Consider the following 19807-nt stretch of genomic DNA (forward strand, 5'->3'; position numbering starts at 1 on the left):
CCCTGGTCCTGCAGCCACCTCCACGTGGTTCAGGGTTGAGGTCTGTCTGCTTTCACAGCAGCCAGTTCTGTCCCACTTCTCTATTGCTGCGAAGAAATCACCCCAGAACTCAGTGACTTCAAGCAACAGCAGTGACTTTCTCGTTATCTCTCACGGCTCTCTGGGTTGGCTGGGCTCTGCTGGGTGTTCTCACTCAGGGTGTCTCCTGCGGCCACGGTCAGACGGAACACTTCCTTGCTTGCGTGTCCGGCACTGGAAGCGGGCTGTAGTCTGGGACCTCGGACGGGGCTGGTGGACAGAACACCTACCCGTGGCCTCCCCATGCGGCTTGGGTTTTCTCAAGCATGGTGGCTGGGTTCTAAGAGCAAGCATACAAGAGAACAAGCCAAGCAGAAGCTGTCGTGCCTTTTGCGATGGCCTCAGAAGACAGTCGCCTCCTCTGCATTCCATTCATCGGCGTTACTGAGGCCAGCTTATATCAGGAGGGGGGAACTAGCCTCCCACTTAACTGAGAATTGGGGGACCCTTAGTGGGAGCGGTGGGCGTCTCCCTCCCGTCCACAGCCGGTCCTCCATCGGTGCTTTGACTGCATCCTGCTGCAGCCCTGATCCATCAGCCATCCTTCATCCTCTCCTTTCCCTGAAGGACCAAGGCCACGTGCCATCAGCGATCAGGAGCTGAGACTCGGGCCTCTGGAGTCAGGCTGCTTGGGTTCAGAGCCTGGTCCTGCCGCCTGCTTGGCTCTGTGATTCCAGGCAACCGCTTAACCTCTCCAAGCTTCACTTTCCCACTTGTAAAATGTGGACAAGGCTAATCCCAGCCTCACGCAGGGTTGTTGTGAGGTTTAAGTCAGATTGTCCACAAGCTCAGCACCTGGATTTAGGAGGGAATACCTGCTCCTCGTTCCTGATGTTTCTTTGGGAGGGTGACCTTCCTGGCCCTTCTGTGTCCCTCCCTCACTTCTCTCCTGACAGGATGGTGGGAACTTGGTGGGTTGAGGAGCGTGAACAGCGTCCATGAGGCCCAGATCCTTCCTCCCTCCTTCTCTCTAGAGTGAGGCGACGTGAGCTCTGTTCTGCTTCTCTGTGTCTCATTTTTCGGGGTCGGGCCTCGGTGTGGTGAGGGTGGAGGAGAGCTCGTCTGTCTAGTTGTGAGCTCTGTGTTTCTGCCCACGGATCAAATCCACATGCTCTAGTGTCAGGTTTATCAGGAATATATGCGATATTTCGCTCTTCCATCTACCTCACTCTTCTGTAAAACATGAGTTTTATTTCTTAGAATTTGGGTGGCAGGGGGGCCAGCCTGTTGGCGTAGTGGTTAAGTTTGCGCACTCTGCTTCAGTGGCCTAGTGTTTGAGGGTTCAGATCCTGGGTGTGGACCTACACATGGCTCATCAGCCATGCTGTGGCAGAGTCCCACGTACAAAATAGAGGAGCATGGACGTAGATGTTAGCTCACCGATGATATTCCTCAGGCAAAAAGAGGAAGATTGGCAACAGACGTTAGTTCAGGGCCAATCTTCCTCACCAAAAAAAAAAAAAAAAAAGAATTTAGGTGGGAAACCCCAACCTGTAGCATGTATGGAAAATGCTGCATATCGTTATCCACTGGGTTTTCCTTTTTGATTTGTAAGCATGCCCAAGGTTTCTATCTTAAAAACTAAGATGTGTCACTATCTGCGTACATACTTACGTCCAGCTTCTCAGAGAGCAGTCTGTCTTGTTGAAGACATGCACTCAGCGCCCCTTTCTGTCTTGCCCACAGCCCCCCGAGTCCCAGCACATGGCGCAGCATCCAGCTCCTGGAAGACGCCCCAGAAACGCTGCTTGAATGAGTGAGCCCGCCCCGTCTTCACTTCCTTGTGTTGCTTCTCTCTTACCCACTATCATCTCAACGGCCCCAGTGAGACCCCTGATCACTCGTCTTTCCAAACCGTGAGCACTTTGCTAATAAAATGTTTTTGGCTTCCCCTGACATTTGACACTGTTGACCAGGCCCACCTCGAAGGTGCCACTCCTCGGGTCCGAGACTCCACCCTCTGGTTTGTGCTTCCTTCCCACCTTGCTGACCTCACCTGCCCATCTGCCAGCCCTCCCCCCTCCCCCCGGCCCACTGCACATGCAGAGGCTCCATCCTTGGGCTGTTTCCTCTCTATTTTCTACACATTTTCCCTGAGTGATGTCCAAACACTTCCTTGGCTCTCATATATATGCTTGATGACCCCCAAAACCTATATTTTTGGCCCAAATCTCCCTCCTGAACACCTGCTTACAGAACATCTCAAGACCCTCCAATCAAACAAGCCCCCCGAGCCGGCTCTTTCTCCTGAAGAAAGGCAGCCCCACCTTCCACCGCGGAAGTCAGAGCCTTCGTGTGCTGCTGACTCTGCCTTCCCGCTTCTCCTCACTAGAGACCCCATGTCAGCCCTCCCTGGGTGTCCTGACCCCTTACGGCAGCCTGGTCCCATCTCCCCTGTCATCACTGTCATTCAGGTCCTCAGCCCTCTAAGTGGGCCCTATAGCAGCCTTCTGGCTGGTGTCCTCGTCTTCCATATTATCCTGGTAATCTACCTTTGATGCTGCCCTCAGTGGGATGTTTCCAAAAGAAATATGACTCTGTCACCTGTCACAGACACCGTAACCCCCTCAGTGGCCACCATCACCCGCAGGATCTGACAAAGCATTTCGTGACCTACGAATGTCCCCACCTCGTTTTCCACCCCTGCCTGGAATGCTCTGCTCTAGTCCTTCCCAATTTCTTACCATTCTCTGTATAAACAGGACCAGTACCTGTGTTTTCACCTTTGCGCACAATGTTCTTTCTGCCTGGGTGACCCCATCTCTGCACCCTGCTGAGTTCCCACCCATCGTCCCAGAACACACCACACCTGGCCCCAGAGTCTGTGCTCTGCTCTGTGATTTCAGTGTCACCGTCAGAGCTTTCATCACACCAGTAATCCCAGCATGGGGTAAACGTCGGCTCAGCCATGACTTCATGAGGGGAGAGTCCTGGTCTCAGCCTCCCTTATATCATCAATGCCTGGCACAGAGCAGATTCCTCAGTGAATCACCATTTTTAATGGAGGCGTAGTATTCTGGATTATAAATAGATGAGTCATATTTAGTTCACTGATCCTGAAGATTAGACACGTTGCTTGTTTCACGTTTTTTGAATTGCTAATGTTTATTTTTCAAAATGGAAAAAGCATTTGTCTTCTTTTTTATTTTAAGAGCAATGCAGGTTTATTGTTAAAGAAAGTTCAGGCAACACAGAAAGACATAAAAACATAAATAAAAATCATGCATAACCCCACCATCCAAAGACGACCTTTGTTCTCAGGCCGGTGTGTATCTTTCCAGACTGTTTCTATGCAGACACATGCCTGGAGTTACCTCTACGTTTAAAAACCAAAACTGAGACCTCCTGCCCGCGTTGTTTTGTAACTAGCCGTCCTCACTTAGTTTATCGTGAACAATGTTCCATGTCATTAAATATTCATATGCCATTTTTTTGTTGAGTTCATAATAGTTTACATCAATGTGAGATTTCAGTTGTACATTATTTCTTGTCTGTCACCACATAGGTGCTCCCTTCACCCCCTGTGCTCACCCCTCACCCCCTTTCTCCTGGTAGCCACTGCACTGTTCTCTTTGTATATGTGTTTGTTTAGATTCCCCGTATGAGTGAAGTCATATGGTGTTTGTCTTTCCCTGTCTGGTTTACTTTGCTTAACATAATACCCTCCAGGTCCATCCATGTTGTTGTGAATGGGATGATTTTGCCTTTTTTATGGCTGAGTCGTATTCCACTGTGTATATATACCACATCTTCTTTTTGCAGTTGTCAGTCGATGGGCACTTGGATTGCCTCCACGTCTTGGCTATTGTGGATAGGGCTGCGATGAACATAGGGATGCATCATGTGTCATTTTTAATGATTGCATAGTGTCCCATTGTCTGTATGAGACAATTTATTGACAAATCCCCTCTCTTTGGACATTTAGATTGTTATCACGCTACCATGAGTCTTGTAGATACATCTTTGTACACTTATCTGATTATTTGCTTAAAATGCATTCCTTGAAGTTAGATGGTTGGTTTGGACATGTGCACACTTCTCACGCTCAGGCCCAGCTGTTGTCCAGGAGGCCTGAACGATGCTGTCCTTGTGCCAGCCCGTGAACAGGGCCAGCCACCCCCACCCTGGCAGCACTGCTGTTTCCTCCTTGTCTACCCGGGATCGGAGAGAGATGCTTTGCATGTCTCTTCTCTTTGAGATAGTGTTAAGTGGCTTTGAGGCCAGCAGCTCCCCAGATGATCACATGGGAGGTGCTTAATTGTTAAAAAAAAATAACAAATATTTTTTACTTGTTCCCAGTATTTTATTATTTTCAAAAAAAATTCTGCAATGTTTATCTTTGTACCAATCTGACAGTGCAACTGGAAGATAAGTCACTAGAAACGAAGTTCAGCATTGAAGGAGCGAGTTCTGGGCACCAGGGGAGGATCCATTGATAGGCAAAATTATGCGCATGTGTGCACATGGGGTGGGGACGGAAAAGGGATTTTTATTTTCTTAAGACTATCAAAGAGGTCTAGAATGCCCTAAAAGAACCCATAAGCACAGTGTGTGATGGACGGAAACTTCATACAGACAAAGAGCGAGTGGAGGTTGTTTCCACTGGGGATGTAGAAAGTCGAAAAGGGTGTCTCTCCCACGCTAATAACAAAAATAAGTCGGATAAACCACAAAGTCACAACTTTTCATGAATCCATCAGACAGCTGGGGTCACAGGGCAACCAAGTGAGCTAGAACCCAAGGAAAGCAGGCTCCTCCCAGGAGAGATGCAAAGACGGGACAGGCTCGCCCGAGGCAGAGCAAGCAGGGAAGAGAGAGTGGGTGGGCTCCATGCCGGGATGAAACGAATTTTGCTAATAATTGCATTTTTAACAAATCGCTGAAGGCTGGCTGAGGGCCAGCATGACAGAATAGAGTCCTGGGACCTGCACATTCCTGGGGCATCAGGGTTCACTTGCAGACATGCAGGGGGTCAGACCGGAGGCCGGAGAGAGCAACCATCAGTGGTAGGAGGGGGCGCCTGCTGCTTAGGGAAAGCGTGGAGCCCCCAGACCCTTCCCCAGAAGGAGCAGAAAAAGGAAGTGGGGGAAAGAGAGGAGGACCTTCAGCTGCTGGGGGAGGTACCCCAAGTTGTTGCCCCCAGGAGGAGAAGGGGAAAAGAAAACACTTTTTATCCCTGTGGAGGGTCAGGAAACAGTCATGGACCCGGGATCTTGTTATAGCTGTGGTTCTGGAGGCTGGGAATTTGTCCTCTCAGGGGACATTTGGCGATGTCTGGAGACGTCTCTGGTTGTCACAACTGGGAGGCGGGAGTGTGCTCTGGGCATCGGTGAGTAGAGGCCAGAGAGGCTGCTGACCATCCTGCAATGCCCGGGATGGCCCCCATCACAAAGAATTATCCAGCCCAGAATGTGAGAGAAACCCCGCCTTACGGGGCTCCCACGGCTGCAGGAGAGGCAGGAAGCCCCTCCCCACACAAGACCTGCGCCAGACACGAGGCCGTTTGGCTGCCACAGGAAGGACAGGCAGAATCATTGAAAAATTCCCACCCTTGAGACCCAGGCACGCAGGGCCTGCCTAACATGAAGGCTGGACAGGACAACAGAACCCCCCGACCCCCAACCCGAGCCACCAGGCTAGCAAGCACCCAGTAACTGGCAACAGCAGTCTGCCACTGGGGGAGGGAGGAAAGCATGGAGAGAAAGCCCTTCTGCGGGCGGGTGCACAGGGAGGGCCGAGAGCTGAGGGTGGACCAGGAATGTTGAGAAAACCCGTCACCAGGCACAGGGCAATGCTGGAGAAACACGAAGCCAGCGGCACACGGAGGAACCAACCACGGCAGCAGCAAAGCTGAAACTGAGGCAGGCTCCCCACCAGGGTGGCTCAGGCCCCCTACACACACACACACACACACACACACATGAATGCATGCGCACGCACGCACAGGCACGCACGCACACACACACGCAGGGCCTAGCAGAAAAGGCAGCCCCATGGCCAGCCATTTGTACTATTTATCTCAGTCTCTCCTGTTCCACACAGATGTCCAGCATTTAATAAACAATTATGAGAAACGAAAAAGTCAAAGAAAGAGCATCCTACTTTCAAGAAACAAAGTAAGGAATAGAAGCAGATTCCTAGGTAACCAGCTGTTAAAGGCTCTAGTAGAAAAGGTGGAGGACATACGGGATCAGACGGGGAATTTCAACACAGAGACGAGAACTGGGGGTCAAATGCCAGAAATGAAACAGACACGGAGATGAAGAATGGTTTCAATGGGCTCGTGAAGACTCAACATGGCAGAGGAAGGAAAGAATAAATTAAAAAACACCATGTTTTGCTATGAATCTTTGGAGTTGTCTTAATCTCTCAGAGTCAAAGGTTTCTCACCAAATTGAAAGGAGTAATCCTTGCCCCTGAGTGATTGAAAGGAAGAAACACCCTGGAGACATTTTTTTAAAGTGCTAGAGAGATGTAAATAACAGCACCCGGAAACTTTTTCTAATCCCATTGATACCAAAAATTTTTTTTTCAAAATGGGAAATAGTTTAATTTTTTTTCATAGTAGTATATACTCCATCTAATTATTTTTCAGAAAATATGAAGTTATTTTATGCGATGCCACCCAGAGATAACCACTTATATTTTACAAAAGTGGGATCATTTGATACTCAGAGAATACAAACTTGTTGTTTTCACTTAATGCTATATCATGGGCAATCCTACATGTCAATCAATGGGGCTCCGCAGCATCCTTTTAATGGCTGCCTACTATTTGAATAAATATCTCTATTGTAGTTAATTTCGCCAATCCTCTTTTGATTGACACTTAGGTTGCTCCCATTTGTCTGCAATTATAACATCACCACAATGAGAGACCTTGTGAGTATACATCTGTGCACCTGTCCAATTATTTTCTTTGGAAAAATTCGCAGACATGAAATTGCTGTGTACAAAGGTATGCAGGCTTTTGAAGACTTTTAAACAGTTTGTCAAATTGTTCTTCAGAAGGCATGTCCTAATTCACACCTGCACCAACGGTTTACGTCGAGTTCAAGTTTCTCCAAATCCTCACCAGCTCTAGATATCAGGGGCGTTCTTTCTATTCGTTGCCAATTTGATATATGAAAGGTGACATCGCCCACGGCCTTCAGCTGCTCGCATTTCAGAGGATGACGGGGAAGGGAGTTGACGCCCCCATCTGCATTCTCCACAGACAGTCTAGCTTTCTGAACTCCAGCGTTTGCCCAGCCTGGAGCATCCCCGTCTTGGCTAGAGACCAGCTGGGGAATCAAGCTGGTGGTATAGACTGTAAATCCCAGCATGCCTTGCAAACACACAGGTAGATGGAGATGAAGCTGGAACAAAGGATGCTGGGATTTTCCCCACGGTGTCACAGCCTGGGTCACCGAGGCTGGCAAGTGTGGAGGTGGGCAGGTGAGACTGAGTCATGCGGGACACTGGGTGTGGTTTCCTGGATCCGCTCCAGAGTTGACACGAAGGTTCCAGTAACGGGCGGCTGCGCTGGGCTAATTGCTGCCGAGGCTGCCCCAGCCCAGCCCTGCACGTAGCAGCAGGAGGAGGATGAGGGGATGAGGAGGGGGAGGCGACGCTCCCCAGCGAGGGCCACCAGGAGGGTCCCTGGACACGCGCGAGCAGGCCGTCTGCTCCCAGCATCAGGGAGCCCCGGAGGAGTACTCTGAGCAGCTCCAGCCGCTCCGGGCGCGTCTGTGTGTCCCCAGGGCACCTCCCAGGCCGCGCACCCAGTGGTGGGATACCAGGCCCCTCTGCCCGCTCAGAGCCTCTCAGAGCCGAGGCAGTTGTGGGGGTGAGGAGAGAGTGTCAGGGAGCCAGGGGTCGAGTCCTGGTTTCCTAAACTTTCTGGCTCTGAACACTCGAGCTGTTCGCAACCTCTCGAAAGCCCAATTCCTCATCTCCGAAGCGAGGACTCCTCCCACCCTGAGACCTGTTGGGAGGTTCTATCGACGTCCTGGGAATTTCTTGGGCGCCAGCCTGGGCTCGCTGCAGACCCTGGGTGACCTGTTCCCCACCAGGTCCCCTGCCCCCAGCGTGGAGCCGCGCACACTTCCGAGAGAGTGAATGAGTGACACAGGTGAAGCACTAAGTTGGTACCTAGGAAGTGCTTGCTAAGGGGTCAGCCATCGACACTAAGCTCAGGTTCTGCACCGGCAGGCTGTGTCACTTTGAGAAAGTCACCTTCCTTCTCTGAGCTCAGTTTCCTCGCCTGTAAAATGGGGCTTGCTCACCTGGATCTAGGGCTCTGTTCGGCAAATCGCTGGTAGATGGTTACGACGTGGGGACTCATTCAGGGTGCTGCTCTCCCTGAAAAGAGGTGGGCTCGGGGACGAAATGTGTGGCAAGCTATTGCACAGAGGACCAAGGTGCTGCCAGCCCCCGTCTCCCTCAGCACGGAGAGAGGACCTGGCCAGGACGAGGCTGCTGGGCCCAGAAGCCATGCCCAGCCCAGAAGGTCGTGCACCGACACTCCAGTGCCCATGAGCGTCCGTGACGTGCCATGCGCTGAATGGGGCCCAAAATGGTCTTGGAGGCGAGAGAATTTGATGCTTCCTAGTAAACGTTGGCGGGCTCTGGTCCCCCTCCCATAGTAGAAGGGGCTGGCTGGGTTTCCATTCCGGTGAACGTCACTAACCTGTCACCCCATTGTCTATTTACTTATCGACGTCTTCAATAAGCCATCATGTTGCCGGGTGGAGGGGGCACAAAATGAGTTTCCAGCTGGGAGCCGACAAAGACGTCTCCAACCAGGGGTTGAAGCTGTCATTCCTCTGGGGCCACACAGGCGACGTGTGGTGGCGCTGATGGTGAACTTGAGACCGTATAGGGAACCTCATAATTCTGCTTCTGCACGTCGGGGTCCAGGGGAGAGCTGCTCAGCCCTGCCAGAGCTTCTGGTTCTCTAAGAGGAACCACAAATTCAAGTCATTCTGTGAAAACTCTGCTCATTTTGAAAAGTTGGCTTGGCAACTTATTTACGTCTGTGTGGTCGCTGCAGACACGTCTGGAGTAGGCGGTGCGGCGGGCGGTCCTGCAGAGCTGAGAGGCCGTGTGGCACGGGCCGCCCTCGCGGGTGCGCGGCTGGGCAGTCACTCGGAGGACCACGCTTGGAAGGGCCCCGCCCGGTTTAATGATCTGGAATTTTTAATAATTTTTAACGAGGGCCTGAGTTTTCGTTTTGCACTGGGCTCTGCAAATTAGGCGACTGGTCCTGACTGGAGGGACGGCCTGAGCACCCCCTGAGGGGAGAAAGGGCAGCCGGGAGGTCAGGGAAACGCTTCAAAGAGGGGGTCAGTGGAGCCTGAGGGAGGAGGCGTGCGGTGTAAACAAGGCTTGGAGCAGCTGAGCCTGGGTTTAATCCCCCGAGGTGTGACTGTGACGTGTGCGCGTGTGGCTGCGAGACTTCGGTGCGTGCGAGAATGTGTGTGGGCTGTGAGCGTAGATCTGTGCCAGTGGGTGCAAGTGTGCCCGAGTGCGTGTGGATGAGTGTGTGTGAGAGCACAGCACGCGTGGGTGTGTGCGTAGAGGGAGACGGCGGCCAGGTGGGGAGAGTCACAGGGCCGTTTAGCAAATATTCCTGGGGCTCCTCTGAGCTGGACGAGGCGCCCTCAGCTCAGGGAGGGAGAGACGTGTGTGCAGCTGGCCGGAGTGAAGGGCAGATGCACCAGACCCCTGAGTAAAATGACCCCCTGCCCTGTTCCCCGGGGACAGAGGAGCCAGAGTCGCCGGCCCTCCCTGGGTGGAGGGCGGGTTCGGGGGAGAATCCGGGAACTGAAGCACGACCTGGCAGGCACACCCAACCCCCCCGGCAGGCAGGGTGACCTCCCTCTGACCTGCCCCGCAGCACACGATCCCACAGCAGCAGATAAGAGGTGAGCAGCAGCTCCAGGCGGGATCCAAGCGGCCCCGGCCACACCCGAGGAGAGGCCCCCCGCCCCCACCCCCCAGGGCCAGATGGGGCCGTCTGCAGGGGGAGTCTATCCAGAGGGGCCAGAGGCTCAGCCTGTGGGAATAGGGGACAGGGGCTGACACTCTACAGAGAGGGCGCCAACGGGGGATGAGAGAGGCCGGCCCAAGCATCTGTGCCGGGCTCTGCGGTGTCCTGAGTGGTGAGGAGGTGGACAGGCGCGTGCAGGCAAAGACATCCTGAGGAAGAAACATGTCCTTCAGGGCCAGCAGAGGACCCCTCCCTTCCGGCCCCTCCCCAGGGCTGCTCTGGGTCTCCCCAGGTCCCCTTGCAGAGCCAGCGTGTGGCAATGCCCCCTGGGCTCGCACCTGGAGGCCGGGGTCCTGGGCTCCAGTCCCCTCTCACCTGGCCGGTGACCTTGGGCCAGCACTGGCCTCGTCTGGGACATGGGGACGCCCAGTCTCCTCCAAGGGCTGTGTTGCGGAGCAAGCGAGATAGTGCGATGAGGAAAGCACCCCATAAAGGAAAATGTTGGGACAAAGGTCAGCCTGTCCTGCCGGGCAGGCAGCTGCCTCCCAGCCCTGTGGCAGAGGATGAGGGGCTGGCCCCAGGTCCCCGCTCTGCTCCCCACAGGCCCTCCATGTGTGCATCACTGCTGGAGTCTCCTTCTTAGAGCCGAAGAAAACGGGGACCAAGGAGAGGTGGCAGGGACACCCTGGGCTCCTAGCTTGTCCTCTGCTCCGAGGCTGGAACGTTAGGCAGCAAGGGTGGCCCCTCAACAGGGTGTGAAGGCCCCCAGACGCGGCAGGTACCGAGCATGTATGAGTGTTCAAGAAGTGAGGATGTGATTAGGCTAAGCTGCCGAAGGAGGTGGCCGATGGGGCCCAGCCAGCAGGGCAGCCGCTCCCCGCCCATCCCTTTCCCTCCCCGGCCGCTTGCTCACCTGCCGCAGGGAAGCTGGAGCCCAGGTGGCTCCTGAAGATTCTGGGCTCTTTCTTGACCCCCCTGCTCTCTCCAACCCACTCCCCACTCTTCCTTCCACTGTGCCTGGCTTCTCCAGAGCAAGCCCCACTTCCACACACACGCATGCACGCAAGCACACACGCATGCCTGTCTTTTCTAAGATCCCTTCCTTACCCACATCCCTCCAGCTTATAACCTGGTATTTCTAAGACATCTAAGCAGCATTTCAAACTCACGAAATGGATTTTTAACACACTCCCTGGAACGTGAAGCCTCAAACTTAAGAACTTTCTGATGAAAGGTGTTCTTCCTAAGGAGACCAGGATACAGCTCCCACCAGCAAAACATCCTCCCTAAAACCTGGACGCGCTATCACTGTGGAGTCAGTGGCGCCGTTCTGGAATCTGCTGGGCTTTCGGTCATAAGAGCCCGAGCCAGGACAGAGCCACCAGGGAGGCTGCAGGACAGCCCGAGGGGACAGCCTGACTGACCCGGGCAGAGCCACTGGCCCTCCCGAGCCTCACTTTCTGCATCTGTAAAATGAACACAAGTCTCCTTCTCTGCTTGGGCTTAAGCGGGTGGAGTGGCGTCCCCCTGAAGAACAGGTGCCGCACGTCTGTCCCGCCCCCTCGTTCTCAAGGACTTGTCTCGGTCTTGCTGGTTTTTCTCCACAAGATCGTACCTCTGAGCTCGTGTCAGAAAGCGAAAGATAGACTTCACGTAACAGATATTCAGCTGGCAGCCAGCTTGGCTGGGACTTGACTCCAGCCTTCTTAGGGAGCACCGGGTCCAACCCCAGCCTCACAGCGAGAGCTCCGACTCGGCCAAGGTCACCGAGCGGCTGTGTGGTGGCGGCAGGACGGCCTGCACTTGGCTGGCCCAGCTCGTGTCCTTGCTTGCACGGAGTCACGGACGCTGTCTCTGTCGTGACCCTCCTCGCTGCTCCCTCTGCCCTCCTCCCAGCCCCCACCAGGCTGGGACTCCAGGCCTCCTGCCTCGGTTTCCCCTCTAGCCCCGTACACCCCCTGCCCTACTCCCCTCCCCGACCCACGACCTTCTCCCCTCTGGAGGCCCAAATCTCAGAGCACAGGTAGCTAAGACAAGGTTAGAAAAAGCCCAGAAGGCACTTTATTGGAGGTCTCTGCCTCCGTTCCCAGGAGAAAGGAGCCAGGAGCCCCCACTGAGGGTCCCAGCCTCACCCCGCCCCTCACCGGCCCCACGAGAGCCTGGGACAGTCAGTCTGGCCACCAGAGCTCAGTGGGAGAGGGATGGGGAGGGGAATATCTTAGAAAAAATAGCTCTCTATGTACATCCAACGTATTTATAGCACATAAATTAGGGAGTGTTCCAACCCCCGCCCGCGGAGTCCAGGTGCTGGGGGAAGCCAGTCCAAAAGAAGGTGCGGGGGACCCATGCTGTCCCCTCTCCCTGCGCCCCTCCAGCCTGCTCGGCCTCCTTGGCTCAGTCTACACATCTGCAGGAGGAAGGTGTCCACAGCGGAGTCTTGATAGAGTCAGAGGCACCCAGACTCTGAGACGAAAGCAGCTGCCTCCAGCGCCCAGCCAGCAAAGTCCTTCAAACCCAGGGCTTGTAATTCCGAGAGGAGGGCTGAGAGGAGAGGCCGCAGGCCCGAATCCGGGGCCAGGTTGTCAGGGTCCATGAGCCTCGGCTGCTTTGCAAAGCGCTGGGCGGCGAGTCTGACGGCGGAGGCCCGGGGTCCTTGTGGGAGGGGCGGCAGGCCTCATGTCCGTGCGTGCATCCCGGCTCTGGTTGGGACCCTCAGTTCCGACTCCCGACGACCTCTTCCTCCTTCCAGCCGCTGGAGTTCTTGCCGAACTTGTAGACGAGCCGCCGGCCGTCCACCCGCTCCAGGATCTCCCGCTTGTAATAGTACCTGGGGGAGGGGGGCGGTCAGAGGGGCTCAGGCAGGAGGGCCAGTTTCCTCAGGTGACCTGTCCCCACGGGGCCCCAGCTCGGCTGACCCGAGCCTGACCCTCTCGGGAAGCTCCCTCTTCTGCCCAGCCCTGGGGAGGAGCTGACTTGGTTCCATTGCGCTGCAACCTGGTCTTGGGTCCAGAGGACCCGGTTTTGCCCTCGCCCTCACGTGTCCGGCTGGCCGAGTCCTGGGGCTCTCAGCAAACCACATGATTTAGGGCTTGGAGGGAACTTCAGGGGGATCCAGCTCACCCTTGATGCATGTACATAGGGGAAAACCGAGGCCCAGAGACAAGCAGCTTAACGCTTCTGTAGGGGAGGAGCCGGCCTCAGTGTGGACGGGCCTGCAGACCACGCCAGGAACGCTGTTGTCAGATGGGGTGACACGGGCACCACGTGCCAGCCTCCCAATCTCCCCGTCTCATTTCACCCAGGCCAGTGTCCTCGTGCCGCCGGCCTCAGAGCTGGCGGAGGCCGTGGTCCCTGGGCCCCGCCGCCCTCACCTCATGGCCCTGCTCAGCTTCTCGTAGGTCATGCTGCTGTTTCTCTTCTTCTGGCCCCACAGCTGGGCCACGGCCTCGGAGCGCAGGAACTTGAAGACGCCTTCCCGCCGGTTCTCCCACTTCATGAGGCCCTCGTTGAGCTCCGGGTGGATGAGGATGTCCCGGATGAACTCCCACAGGTGGGTGCCTCGGGGGGCTGCAAGGACACTTCCATCAGCCTGCGGTCCCAGCGCCCCCTGCCCCCGGGCCCGCTGCCCTCCCGTCCCAGCGCCCCGCCCACTAATGCCCATGTGCTGGGGATGGCTGAGCCCCTCCCCAGCTGCCCGCTGGACAGAAGCCCCAGGAAGACCGTATCCCACCCAGCCCCACCGTTTCGCTGGCTCAGATATCAATCAAATGTCAGGCTGGGGTACGAGAGCCCCTGAGACACCCCATGGCCTCAAGGAGCTCCCAGTCCTGTGGGGGCCACGGTCACAAAGCAAATGCACTGATGGGTGGGGAGAGCTCTGCAAGGACAGGACACAGAGTGGCCCCAGCCCGGGGGACGAGGGGACAGCATCCTGGGGAAATACTCCCGACACTAGAAGGAAGCAGCCAGGCAGAGTGTGGGGAGCCTGCGTGCATACAGCACAGAGGTGGGGAAGTGACGGGGCCACCCACCCGGGGGCTACAGAAGCTGGTGCACCCTTGAGGCCCAAGGCCCATGTTCTCAGACTGGGGGACGGAAAGGCCTCCCCTTGCCGGCCCGGTATCCAGGGGCCGAGGTTCCTCGCCTGAGCCCACCAAGGTTCTCTGGGCCCTGCCAGCCCCCACCAGCTGCCTCCTCACACCACCGGGCTGTCCCAGCGGGCGGGACGTGGGCATGTGCAGAGAGAGCTGGAGCAGGTGGCAGGACCCTTGGGCTCAGCCCCTCTTGCCTTCCTGCGGGAGCCTCAGTTTCCCCTCCTCTGCAGCACAGCCCAGCCCTGGCCCCGAGCAGCTGTGAGGATGGCCGAGGAGCTCGGGGACAGCCAGCCGGCACAGGAGAAGAGCCCCCGGCCCCCGGCCCCTCTCCGCAGAGCTTACCGTGCTTGCTCTTCTTGCTCTCCAGGCAGTCCCGGGAATCTTTGCTCAGCTTGCGGGGCCGGCCCCGTTTCCGCTTCCCGTGCTTAGGGTCCCCCTTCTTGTAGTCAGGAAAGGGCTCTAGGGAGGGAGGAGGGCGGTCAGGATGGGGGCGTGAGGGGCAGTCCCTCCACAGGAAGACCCTGCGGGAGAGCGGGATGGGGGGAAGGGCAGGCCAGGGCACTGCCTGAGGGGCCACCCTGGGGACGGGGGCTCCCTCCACTCACCGCTGGAGAAGAGCTTGCTGTCGGTGGGATCCAGGTCCACGTCACTTCCACCGGAGTCTGAGGAGTGGGAGCTCTGGGAAGCCCCTGTCCCTAGGGCAGGGAGGGCAGCGTGAGTCCCTCTCCAGCCACTTACCCTCTGCGGGACACGCTGCCTGCCCAGCAGGCTCCTGTCCCTCCCAGAGAGCCTGGATTCGAGTGTGGGTTGCCGAGGGCTCAGGGACACTTGGGGGAAGGGAGGCTGTGACCAAGGGCTCACCTGCGGTGGAGACGTCAGAGTTGCCTGGGGAGGGGGCTCCCGCCCCGTAGCTGCCCGGGTAGTAGGGGCTGGCCTGCGGGCAGTCGTCCAGCATCTCCTGGCCGAAGGGGCTTCCCTGGTCTGGAAGAGGAGGGAAGAGCTCAGACAGGGCTCAGAGGAGGGCGGGACAGGGGGCCACCCAGCTGCGGGATGACCTGCTGGTTTTCTAGCTGGGGCCACAGAAATCAGGACAGGGAGGGCACGGATGCGACAGGACGGGCTGGGGAAGGAGTGAGAAACTGGGTTCTCACCGAAGGGGCCCGGGTCTCTCAGGGTCTCCTGGAAGGTCGTGCTGTCCTTCTCCAGCAGCTCAATGATCCAGCTGAGCTCGTCAGGAAAGCTGGAGGCTGCTGAGAAGGAAGGAAGGAGGGTCAGAGCCCAGGCCGAGTCCCACCCCTCACCCCTCACCCCTTAGGGGCTGTCTCGCTGGCTGCGTCCACTGGCCTGGGGCTCCGGGTCCTTCCCACGGCCTGCTGACCTCAGCAGGGGGTACGGGCTGACCACTAGACCAGCCTCCGTGACCGAGAAGGAGCCGGCAAGAGGCAGACCTCCCCACCAGTGGCCTGGACTCACTGAGGTCCCACAGCTGGGAATAGAGCTGGTCCCCCAGAGGCCCAAAGACCAGACGCAGCTCCTCAGGGGCGCAGCTGCAGAGCGCGGCCCCGTCCATGTTGCACCGCGAGAAGTCGATGGCGCTGGCGTCGTACTTGTTCTTCTCGACCTGGTAGCTGATCCAGTCCAGCACCTGGGCCTTTGACCACAACTGGGGCTGCTTCCCCGACCAGCTGGCCTTCTCTACAAGGGGCCGGCACGGCGACAGTCAGCTCCGGCCACCAGCAGACCCTCACAGCCCCCTTCCGGCGCCCGTTTGGGATTCTGTGCGCGTCCCCCCTCACCTCTCAGAGAAGCCCCCTCAAGAGCAGGGGTAGGAGGTGGTGGTCTGGACACCCTTCCCGCACCTCACTTAGACAATCCAGCCCCCACGCCCCCGACACCTCCGCCTCTTACGGGTCCACCCGGCCACTGGCCCTGGAATTTGCTCGGGAGACGCTCATCCCTGGCTGGTCCCCCATTTACCTAACAGGCTCTTGGATAGATGTCTCCCCCTCCCCAATCATCCCATTCCACTCTGCTGGGACCCACCTGTGCCCTCCAGTGGCATCTGGGGGTTGCTCAGGGTCAGCACCAGGTCATCGGCCCCAAAGGTGGCAGCAGCGGGCACAGAGGCCAGAGTGGGGTCCTCCGAGCTGTACATAGTGCTGAAGTAGTTGCTGAAAACGTTGCTGATCTCACAGGTCGCAGCCATGAGCCTCCCTGGGGAGAGAGGGCCAGGCTGGTGAGGGGCCGGGTCCTCCCCACCTCCAGCCGTCCTGCTCTAGCCGAGCCTGGGGCCAGAGTAGCCCCAAGGGGCGGGAAGGTCAGCGCTTCCTGGGATACCTTCTCTCCAGGATCTCCGAGCCCGGTGGGGGCCCAAGGCTCAGCCCACCTGGCCTTGGGTGGGACTGGCAGAGTCGTGGCCACGCTGTCCCCCTAGGGACACTCTCACTGCCCGACACTCCTGCCTGGGCACTCTGCACCACGTTGCCACAGCAGCCAGCTTAGAGCTGCAAGTCCATGGGACCCCTACCCGATTTCCCGAGGCCCAGGCTGGGGAAGACGGCAGGTGGAGGTCCTACCGGAGTGGCGGGTACGGGCGTGGAAGGCAGCCAGGCGGACGGGATTAAGGGACAACAGCCAGGAGAGAAATCCACGAGGCACAGAGTTCCACAGGTAGGCGCCGGCCCGTCCCCCACCGCCCTAAATAGAGGCAGCCGGAGCCCCTCCCAGCCCAGCCTTTATAGCGCACCTGCGTCACCTGAGCTGGCGGCTCATTGGACGAGGGGATTTCCTGGCCTTTAGAATGGGCTCCTGGCCCCGGGTGATTTGCATATTTTGTGCCACTTGGCCTGGATCCGAGCAGGCGGTGCTGGGAAATCAGGCCCGGCTGGTTTAATGATTGTCAGAGTCTGTCACCCCGCACCCTCTGGGGTTGGGCACAGGGCACTGGCCTGGGCGGGCGGCGGGAGAGTCGCCGGGGTGGGCATCTGTACTTTCGGCCACCCTCTGGCTCAGGAAATTCCTTACGGGGGCCAGGCCAGGGATGGGCTGGGGAGGGGAGGGGCGGGCGGGGGCCCTGAACCGCTGGCGGAACTGGGTCACCAAGGGTGCTAGCCCCCAGCAGCCTGGAGATCTGAGGCCAAGGGGCCTGGTAGGGAGAGAAGTACGGAGACGTGGAGATTTTTCCCGCCACGCCCAGGATTCAGGCTGGAAGGCTTTCCAGACATGGCAATGTTCACGGGCTACTGGTGGTGGTGGGGTGGCCCGCCACTCGCTGGCATCCACTGTGCCGGCAGGGTCTGGCATATTCTCTGCCTGCTCAGGCCCATCCACCTCGGGGTTGCTGGAGAGACCTCACTCTGCCTGGACCTCTTCCCTCCGCCTCTGACCGACCCTCGGTGCCCCGGCTGCTGGAGGTGCTGGAATCCACATGCGTGCGTTTATCTTCCATCTCCTCTCCCTCTCCCCTTACCTGCCCAGGTCACTAGAACCGGCCTGCCACCCTCTAGTGGTCAGAGGCCTGAATACGGGGTCACGCCATTCAAAGGAAAAGGGAAGGCTCAGTATGAACTGACTGTTTATAGGCGCTTTCAACCTCCTCTCCATTTAAACCTCACAAAGACCCTGGAACGGACGTGTGGCTCTCTCCACTGTGTAGACAGAAAATTGCTGCTCGGAAGGGCTGGACAAACCGCCAAGGCCACGCGGAGCCAGCTAAGTGGTGGGGCCGAGATTTAAACCCACCTGCTGGTGCTCTTTCCCTCCCCAGCGTCTCCTGGCGTCGGGGTCCTATGCTGGCCTCTGCGCCTCGAGCCCTCGCCTTCCCTCTGTGCAGAGCGAGTCCGTCATGTCTGTGGTCATGAACTCAGCCCAGAACACCAGGCTCCGGGGCCAATCGACCTGCTGGAGACCCTGGGCTGGGCAGGGCAGCACACAGGAGTGGGGAGGCAGGAGATACCCACCCGCAATTATGTGGTCTTGGGGGAGAAGTGGATTCCCCATCTGTAAAAACAGGTTCTTTGGACTTAACCATCCCTAAGATCTCTTCCAGACCTGGTGTCTTATGCACCTAAGAGGTCGGATTGGAGTGTCTCTTTCCCACCTTTCTGGGTGGTCCGTGGCCAAGCTTGGCCTCAGAGGGCAAACAGACACGGTGACCCCACTGCCGGAGCCACCTGCTTCTTTAACTTTCAGCTCAAGGACCAAGAAGCTCATCTCGGGGAATCGCCATCTCACCCTCCTTGTCTCTGAATCCACTGGGTGCCCAGGAGAGGGGGTTACGGCCCAGGGCCCCCTCCACTGGGCCAGGGGTGGCCAAGAGCCCAGTTGGCCCTTCAGGGGGCCTCCCCCAACGAGCCCGAGGCGGGCACACCCTCTGCCCAGTCCTCACCCTGGAATGTGGGAGAACCGGCTTCAGCCCCAGGACTGCTCACGTGCTCCCTGGCCCCAGAGAACACCCGAGGCTGAGGCTTGGGGCAGGATGAGAAGGGAGTAGAGGAACAAGGAGGGCAGCAGTGCCCTTGCCTTCATGGGGCTTCACGGGAGGAAGGGGGTTGAGACCGGGAGTTCCTATAGGCTGCCATCTACCTCCATCAGCAGAAGGCCCCGTAGGGAGGGATGTCACAGAAGCTAAGTGCGAGAGACTGACATTTGAGGTCAGTGCCTTGGAGGGGAGGGGAGGGGGGTGGGAGGAAGGTTGCAGAATAGTGGTCAGAGGATCAAAGGAGCCGTGGAACAGGGCCTTCCCAACCCCTGCCAAGGGCAACAGCCCACTGCCCGTCCCCACAGAGCTGGCCCAAACAGCACACGGCCTCTTCTTCAGGATGGAGAACAGCACCAGCATGGCCCCCCAGCCTATGAGAGGACAGGCACACCCAGCAGGACTTTGTCAGGTGGAAAGGTGGGGAGCGGGGCAGGGAACGCCACCCAGGACACACACGTCGTGGGACTTGAGGGCTCACGGGTCGTGGAGTCAGAGTGGCGTCGAGGAGAAGCCCCAGCCTTCTGCCTCCACGGTGACCGTTCACTGCTCTGGGCTCCTCAATGCTGCGGGTTTTTGTACAGAACAAGGAAAGACATCCCCTGGTCGCAAGCGGGGGTGGCATCTGGATGGCCCCAAAACAGTCCTTGCCGATGACGTATTGTCAGGAACGGCCCCAAAAAAACTAGAGAAACAGGTTGCTATCCAAACGCCAGGGCCCAGAGGGACTCTGAACCCTGGGCCTCCAAATCTGCTGGGGACGCCCGGCGTGCGGGGACCAGGCCGTCGCCCGCCGCCCCCCGCACCACGGCACCCTGCTTCTGCCGAGACTGAGAGCGAATCCATCCGTGGGGCTCTGCTCCACTGGGAAGGGAAGGGCCTGTCCTGGGAACCCTGAGGCCAAGGGCAGAGCTACGTGGGGACCGGCTCAGGACAACGCTGTGTATAGGAAAGGCAACTTAAGCATACGTATTAAGTACGTCCTTGCAGCCCTCCCCTCATCCCACACCCACCACCTAAGCTGCTGACACCTTAGACCCCACGTTGAACCCAGGAGCTCAGAGCTTCATGCTGAGTTCTGAACAGACTCATCGCCATGCCATTAAAATAGTTGTCTGGGGCCAGAGGCGAGGCCCTAGGGACAGTGAAAAGGACAGAGAAAGGACTCTAAAACACACGTTTGGG

General features: G+C 57.5%; 1 protein-coding gene across 9 annotated transcripts; it reads right to left on the bottom strand.

Annotated features, from left to right (window-relative positions):
- Positions 1-12089: 12089 nt before the first annotated feature.
- ELF3 (E74 like ETS transcription factor 3) lies at positions 12090-16860 on the bottom strand. Of its 9 annotated transcripts, none has more exons than XM_014843170.3 (9): positions 16722-16860; positions 16189-16359; positions 15619-15840; positions 15297-15392; positions 15007-15126; positions 14751-14840; positions 14488-14604; positions 13423-13618; positions 12090-12878 (listed from the first exon to the last, which is right to left on the bottom strand). In XM_014843170.3, the coding sequence occupies exons 2-9, from the start codon at positions 16349-16351 to the stop codon at positions 12764-12766; spliced, it is 1119 nt and encodes a 372-aa protein (XP_014698656.1). In that variant the 5' UTR covers positions 16352-16359; positions 16722-16860; the 3' UTR covers positions 12090-12763. The 9 variants fall into 9 exon arrangements, with proteins under 9 accessions (XP_014698656.1, XP_014698657.1, XP_014698654.1 ...); XM_014843171.3 differs by having other exon boundaries at positions 14751-14834; positions 15297-15395; XM_014843168.3 differs by having other exon boundaries at positions 15297-15395.
- Positions 16861-19807: the final 2947 nt, after the last annotated feature.

This window comes from Equus asinus, chromosome 30 (assembly GCF_041296235.1).
Source record: "Equus asinus isolate D_3611 breed Donkey chromosome 30, EquAss-T2T_v2, whole genome shotgun sequence".
Classification (NCBI taxonomy): Eukaryota; Metazoa; Chordata; class Mammalia; order Perissodactyla; family Equidae; genus Equus; species Equus asinus.

Excerpts from the sequence above, each read along its gene's own strand:
- ELF3 (XM_014843168.3), bottom strand. The coding sequence starts at position 16,351 with ATGGCTGCGACCTGTGAGATCAGCAACGTTTTCAGCAACTACTTCAGC. Across the intron at positions 14,841-15,006 it reads CTCTGACGTCTCCACCGCAG|GGACAGGGGCTTCCCAGAGC; the intron begins GTGAGCCCTTGG and ends TCCCTGCCCTAG. Across the intron at positions 12,879-13,422 it reads AAGCTGAGCAGGGCCATGAG|GTACTATTACAAGCGGGAGA; the intron begins GTGAGGGCGGCG and ends CCCCTCCCCCAG.